We start from the raw sequence: 6,759 nt of genomic DNA on the forward strand, positions 1-6,759 counted from the left end.
ACTGGGGAGCTTGTCAAACATGTAGATACCTGGGCCTACCCAAAAGGTTCTGACTCAGGTCTATGCGGGCCCAGAAATCTGTAATCTTAATCAGCTCCCCCAGAGGGAGGTGGCCCACAGACCACATCCTTCAAGAATTACTAGATTTGAAAGGTTGTAGAAATCAAATCCACACAAACAGGCAACTGATGGTGTGGGGGAGGGGGTGGAGAGGGGCTCATGGGACTGGAGCTGGGTAACTAAGAAGTGGGTGGGACTGCCAGGCAGATAGGGTTGGTCTGAGATGAGCAGACTGGAAAAGAAAGCAGGTGAGCACAGCCGCGGGAGGCAGGCACCTGGGATGCAGGAGAACAAGCAAGTCAACAGCTCATCCATGGGTCACCACTTGACTGGGCAGGATGGCAGAAACGGCCTTCAGTGACACCTGAACTGCATCCAGGCCTTGAAGGAGGAAGGATTTTGACCTGGGAAGATGGGCATAGGCATTCCAGACAGAGGAGACAGTCTGAGACAAGACTTGTAATCAGATGAATTTTCTAGGCCAGTTTGGGAGCTGAACAGAAAGGCTGTGATGCCTCTGGATGGCCTCAAATGCCACACTAAGGTGTTTGGAGTTTATTTAGGCCAAAGTTGAGAGTGGTCTGGAAGGTTTGGGGGATTCATCACCCTCACTGTCTGGGACAGTACTAAAGAGGGTATGCAAGGTTTGAGGTGGAATAAGGCCAATGACTATGGGTTTCTTATCATTAGGCCCACTGCGGTACAGAGCCCCCATTTTGTTTTTGATTGATTCATGTTGGCAAAGAACGGGAGACTGGGGGAGGGCTGGGGAAGGGGTGGGAGAGGGAGGCCCATCCCCATTTTATGATCTCAGTGGAAAAGGCTGGTGTGAGTAGATTTTACTGCCAGGACAGCCACAGAGATGGGCCCCATGAGTCACTGCTCAGTTTTGCAAGCTCAGCCCATAGAGCCTGCTGTGGTCAGCGGCCCAGGCTGGCTCCAGGCCCAGCCTCCAGTGTTCCCCACTAGGTCTCAGTCTGTCCCCATTTCAATCTGTATCTTTGCCATCCTGGGGCTGTGTATCCTGCAGATCTCTGATTTTTCTGTGTCCCTTTCAGACTGAGCCTCTGAATCTGTCTCCATTTGTGACTCTGGTTTACATCTGGCTCAGGGATGGGGAGCCTCAGGAGGCAAGGGTAGTGTGAACAGTCTCAGGCATCCCTAAGCATTTATTCTGTGCCAGGCCCTGTGCTGGGTGCTGGGAGTACATAAGTGGACAACACACAGTCTCTGTTTTCATGAAGCTTACAATGCACATTCTATGTGGAGTGAATAAACCAAGGCCTGGCCCTGCCCCTCAATCTGTCTGCCTGCCTGTGCCCAGGGGTGCTGGGGTCAGCTATGGCCTGTGGCTTGAGGCCTCTCATTTGCTGCTGGCATTGGAGGGTATGTGTGCCTGCCAGCAGGTCCCCCCAGCTCTTAGGGCTCCGAGGGAGCCTGGCTGGTGGGTGGGGGTGGGCAGCAGAAGGAGAGGGAGGGGGCAGGAGGCAGTGACTCAGTGGGGCGGCCCTGGGACAGCTGGGGAGGGAGCCAAGGTTGGTTCCGATGCTCACTGAAGCTAGAGGAGGGTAGGAAGAGAGGGCTGGCTGGGGGTTGGGGATGGAGCAGGACAACTCCAAAGCTCCTCTCCAGATCAGCTCATAAAGAAGGCTCCTCAGCAGCTGGTCTGAGAGTCTGCACTCTGGGTGCTGACGTGGCAACTGGGATTAGGAGGGGATTGCTGCTGTTCCCACCACAACTACTTCTGATGCTCAGGTTCCCTCCTCCCGCCGCATCCCTGGGCTCATGAAGGAGGTGCCTGCCTTAGAGCCAGGGAAGCCATTACACCCACTGCCCCCTCCCCACCAGGAACCAAGGGCCTGAGCATGTTGTGGGGCACAGTGCCTTCTTCTGGCCACACAGCCTACCTTTTTACAACCTTCCCAAGAATTTTGGGGAGTGTCAGGTCAGGCCTACACACCCCAAAGGGACCACCTCACACTTCAGAGCTGGGAGAGATCTCACAAGCCAACTATCCGAGAGCCTTTCACCAGTTCAGGATGCCCTGACTGAGGGTGAAATGAAGGGCAGGGCACGAACACAGCCCAAGTGCTGGCAGCAAGTGGACGTTTGACATATGAAGTCTTCCCTTGTCCTCATGGCAATCCCAGGAAAAAGGAATGACTTTTTTTTTTTTTTTTTACAGGTGAGTAAGGTGAGGCTCAAAGAGAACTGAATGACCAGAGCTCGCCCAACAGGTAAGTGGAAGAGCAGGCCTGGATTAGTGTCTCTCAGGCTCCAGGAACCCCACATCAGACCCAGCCTCCCTGGCTAAGCTTTGTGGGGAGGTGGTATGGGGCTGTGGAGGGGCTTCTCCCATACTGTAAGTGAAACAAGTGCCAGGAACGCAAGGGAGTGGAGGTTCTGGCACTGGTGGAGGGGCAGATTCTGGCAGGCCTGGGTCAGCTCCCACCCCCGAGGCCTCCCTGCTCCCTCCTTCCCTCCAGCCCAGTCAGCAGCGCCCCCATCCCAAAATGGGATCCAACAACTTGTCTCTTGGTGCCTGGCCCTGGGGACTGGAAGGAAGATGGGGACTGCAATAGAGGGGCCCTCCCTCCCATCGTCCATGAAGATACCCCTACCGGCTTCCAGCAGTCCCAAGCCGCTGGGCCGGGCTTAGGGAGTCTCTCTTTTTAGGGGCCTCCTGGGCCCCTGGGCTCACATTTTTCTTCTCCTGGCTGAGAGGAACGAGTGTTCTTTGTTTTGCTGAGGGAGGCTGGGCTGGGCAGGGCAGGGCTTCCCCCACCCCCGACCCCCCCCCCCCCCCGGTACTGCGTGCATTCAAGAGCAGAAGCCCTGGCAAGCCCCTTCCCCCAGCCCCCGGGAGGACCCACGGCCTTACTCACCCTCGCGCACCCACAGCGCCTTCCCTAGCGGGCCATCGCTTCTGGCGCCCTTCGGCAGGCCGGGGGAGTGGGCACGGCGGACCGGCCGTTGGTTGCTGCCCCTACCGGCGGACTGAGGAGCCGAGTCAAAGTCAGCGGGGCCCGCGGGGTGTCGGGGGGGAAGTGGGTGGAGTCGAGCCGTTCCGACCCGCGGGGAGGAGGCGGCGGCGGACAGGGGGCGCTGCGAGGACCCGCGCCTCTAGGCGCAGGGCGGCTGCCGTCGGGGCTGGCCGGGTGGGCTGTGGCTCCGTCCTCCGGCCCCCAGGGGGCGGCACAGCGCCGCGTCCTCTGCCGCCCTGCCTTCCCTCCCACGCGGCCAGGAGGCGGCGCCCTTGGACGCCGAGCGGCGCTCTGTGTCCGCCGTCGGGGCGGCGGTGCGCTGCGTTCGAGGGCTCCGCGTGCGTGGTGTCGCCGGCCTCGCGGATCGCCGCAGCGCGCCCTGGGGACGTTAGTGGGGCGGGCGGGTGAAGCGGGGTGCGCGAGTCCTCGGGGCCAACCCGAGGCCCGGCTGGGTAGGCCTGAGCGCGAGCATGAGGCAGCGGCATGTCCCCACCGTGAGCCTCCCACCAGCGTAGGCCCGCAAAGCGTGGCGGTGAGTGTGGTCCTGGCGTGGGGCCCACCCGGCAGAGGCCCATAGGAGCGCGGGTCGGGGCGGCCTAGGCAGAAGAGAGACCCTTGCTGTTCTCCTCTCTGCTCAGGCCTGAACTGCGGCAGCATCTGCGCCTCCTGTGCCCGGGCACCAAGACTGGCACCTCCTATAGCTTAGTGTGTCCTGCCTGCATTGCCCGCCGAGTCCTACCCGACCGTCTTCAGCCCATTTTCTGGAAGAGCTGAGGCCTCAGTTCACACTGAGGCCCCCGCCCCTCTCCCACTTGCCCTCAGCCGGCCCAACCTTAAGGAGAGGGTGATGGAAGGATCCTCCGAGGATGGGGGTGAGTCCCCAGACTCCCAAGGTCATGCTACCGATTGGAGGTTTGCTGTATGCAGTTTCAGGGATGCCTGGGATGAAGAGGAACCTGCTCCCCAGATGCAGGTTAAGGACCCCAATCCTCCAAGACCACCAGCAGGGGCAGCCCAGGGTGAAGGGCTACAGGGTAGCCCCCTGCCTGGGGAACTCCAGTCACCCCCAGGACAGATGGCTGCCAGTGGGTCGGGGGATGGCCAGAAGAGCACGTTAGGAGGTTCCTCAGTCAAGTCAGAGGAACCAGCCTCCTCTGGAGTGGAGACCCTTCTATGCCCGATGTCCTCCCAACTCAGCCTGGCACAGGGCAAGAGTGCCAGCCAAGGGGGAGGGTTGGCAGGGGACCCAGTTACAGGCAGAGTAATGCCAGTTGGCTTAGGCCCAAGGGGTTTGGAAGGCGACCCTGTGGACCTTGGGGACTCTCTATCTGAGACATCATCAGAGCTGCTGGAGCCAGGTAAGGGAGACTGGACTGGGAAGTCTTGGAAGGGAGTGGGGGGTGCCTGGAGGTGGGTGCCAAGACTTGGGGAGGGCTCTGACCCTGCTCAGGCTGAAGTCAAGGTCCGAGGAGGGGTCTCTGCATAGGTGGCCCAATGCAGACCCAAGCCATTTCCCTTCCCAAGACCCCAGTGGATCCGGCCTCTCTAAGCCCACTGACTACCTTCTGGCCCAAGACCTCGCCTGGGAGCTGCTGGCCAGTGGCATGGCTGCCCTGCCAGGTAGCAGGAGAGACTAGAGGTGGTGGAGGCGGGGTGACTTGACTGGGGGGTTGTTCACGGCCCTCTCCCCACAGGGACTCGGGATGTAGAAGGTCGGGCAGTGCTGGTTCTGTGTGCCCATAGCCCAGCCTGGCTTCACCCCAGGTGCAGCAGCCATGAACTCGTCCGCCTCCTGCTCTACCTGCGAAGCATCCCCAGGTTGGGGGCAGGAGGTTGGGGGACAGGTGTGAGCCAGGAGATGGCAGGGCCTGGGAATTAGATACTGAACCAAAGCCTGCCCCTTTAGGCCCGAAGTACAGGCCCTGGGACTGACTGTGCTAGTGGATGCCCAAATTTGTCCCCCGAGCTCTTCCCTCTTCTGGGGGCTCAACCAACTGCAAGTGAGTATAGGGTTGTAAACCCCTTCCCCCATTCCTTTTGTGTGGGGTTGGGGACAGGGCTGAGCTCAGATTTCTTGCAGGAAGCAGCCCCAGGGTCCGTGCACCAGGTGCTCCTAGTGGGAAAGATGCCTGAGGAAGTGCCTTCAGGACTGCAGGTACTGAGCCATATTGGCCAGGGGTGGAAGTGGGGCATGTCCCCACCAGGCCTGGGTCATGACATCTTCTTTTCCTGCAGCTAGAGCAGCTGCCTTCTCATCAGAGCCTGCTGACCCACATCTCTACCACGGGACTGCCCACTTCACTGGGAGGAGGCCTGCCTTACTGCCACCAGGCCTGGCTGGACTTCCGGATGGTCAGTGCACTAGGTGGGGCGTAGGGTGGGTACCTGGCCAGCAGAGGAGCCTCTCCTGGGCTGGCTTGGCAGTGCAAAGCTGGCTGCAGTGGCTTGGAATCCAGGATACCTGGGACCAACACTGTGCACTGCTCTGGTCATGCCTGACCCTACTTGCAGCGTCTGGAAGCCCTACTGCAGAGCTGCCAAGTGGTTTGTGCCCTGCTCCAGGAGGCCATTGAGAGCATGAAGGCTGTGCCTCAGCCCATGGAGTCTGGGGTGAGTGTCCTCTTCCAACACCTCCCCAAATGCTTCCTGTCTCACTCCTTTTCTCCTATGCCCACCTCCACTGCCTGTTGCCCTTGATCACAGGAAGTCGGTCGGCTGCTACAGCAGGCACGAGTCCTGATGCAGCATGTGCTAGACTCGCCACAGCTGGCATGGCTACAGTGCCAGGGGGGATTTGAGCTGGCGTGGCTGAAGCAGGAGGTCCCAGAGGTGACCCTGAGCCCAGACTACAGGTAGTTGCAAGTCCAGCTCCCAGATCTTGTCCTAGCCTGCTATTTCCCATGCTAAGAGCTCAGCTGGCTGGCTCAGAACCAGCCAGGATTGTGGTCCCAGGACAGGGTGGAGTGGAGAAAGGCAACTGGCAGGGGCCCTAAGACCATGTACCCTGCACTAGGCCAGCGGTGGACAAGGTTGATGAGCTGTATGGCCGCGTGGATGGACTGCTGCACCAACTGACCCTGCAGAGTAACCGCCGAGTACAGGCACTGGAGTTGGTCCAGACGCTGGAGGCTCAGGAGGGAGGGTTGCACCAGGTGGGAACTGTCTGCCCAGATGGGCCCCACCCCTAATCTCAAGCATGACCCCTTCTCCACAGCAGCTCTCCTTTCCCTGCTTGTGTCCCTCCAGATTGAAGTGTGGCTACAGCAGGTGGGCTGGCCAGCACTTGAGAAGCCAAGGGAGCCCTCACTGGACATGCTGCTCCAGGCTCAAGGCCCTTTTCGGGAGCTGGACCGGGTTGCTCAGGTGGGTTTGGTCACTTCTTTATTCCGTAGGCATTGGGGCACTTTGCCAGGGACTAGAAATGCAGGGTGAGTGAAGGCAAATCTATCTTTTGCTCTCTTGGAATTTACAGTCCAGCAGAAAAGAACAGTTGTAGTCAAAGATTCAAAGTAATATATGTGTGTTTGTAAACTAAGGCAAAAACTCTGAAGAAAAGCAATATAGGTGTTTCTACCGGGGTGTCTATTAAAGACCTGTCCCAGAGGGATGTTGGGCAAGCTTTCTTGAGATAGTGACTTTTTTTTTTTTCTTTTGAGGAAGCTCAGCCCTGAGCTAACATCTGCCAATCCTCCTCTTTTTTTTTTTTTTTTTTTTT

The 6,759-nt window shown here is 59.0% G+C and overlaps 1 protein-coding gene across 1 annotated transcript in view; it reads left to right on the forward strand.

Moving 5' to 3' along the window:
• The first annotated feature begins 3,438 nt into the window (after positions 1 to 3,438).
• Positions 3,439 to 6,759, forward strand: part of PLEKHG4 (pleckstrin homology and RhoGEF domain containing G4) — a 9,672-nt gene continuing 6,351 nt past the window's right edge. The window contains exons 1-11 of the mRNA XM_046682935.1: positions 3,439 to 3,576; positions 3,683 to 4,402; positions 4,569 to 4,664; positions 4,739 to 4,862; positions 4,951 to 5,044; positions 5,125 to 5,199; positions 5,280 to 5,396; positions 5,556 to 5,654; positions 5,748 to 5,896; positions 6,058 to 6,196; positions 6,291 to 6,407. Coding sequence (XP_046538891.1) covers positions 3,892 to 4,402; positions 4,569 to 4,664; positions 4,739 to 4,862; positions 4,951 to 5,044; positions 5,125 to 5,199; positions 5,280 to 5,396; positions 5,556 to 5,654; positions 5,748 to 5,896; positions 6,058 to 6,196; positions 6,291 to 6,407 — 1,521 coding nt within the window. The 5' untranslated portion in view covers positions 3,439 to 3,576; positions 3,683 to 3,891. The remainder of the gene's footprint in view (positions 3,577 to 3,682; positions 4,403 to 4,568; positions 4,665 to 4,738; positions 4,863 to 4,950; positions 5,045 to 5,124; positions 5,200 to 5,279; positions 5,397 to 5,555; positions 5,655 to 5,747; positions 5,897 to 6,057; positions 6,197 to 6,290; positions 6,408 to 6,759) is intronic.

This window comes from Equus quagga, chromosome 13 (genome assembly GCF_021613505.1).
Source record: "Equus quagga isolate Etosha38 chromosome 13, UCLA_HA_Equagga_1.0, whole genome shotgun sequence".
NCBI classification, from domain to species: Eukaryota; Metazoa; Chordata; class Mammalia; order Perissodactyla; family Equidae; genus Equus; species Equus quagga.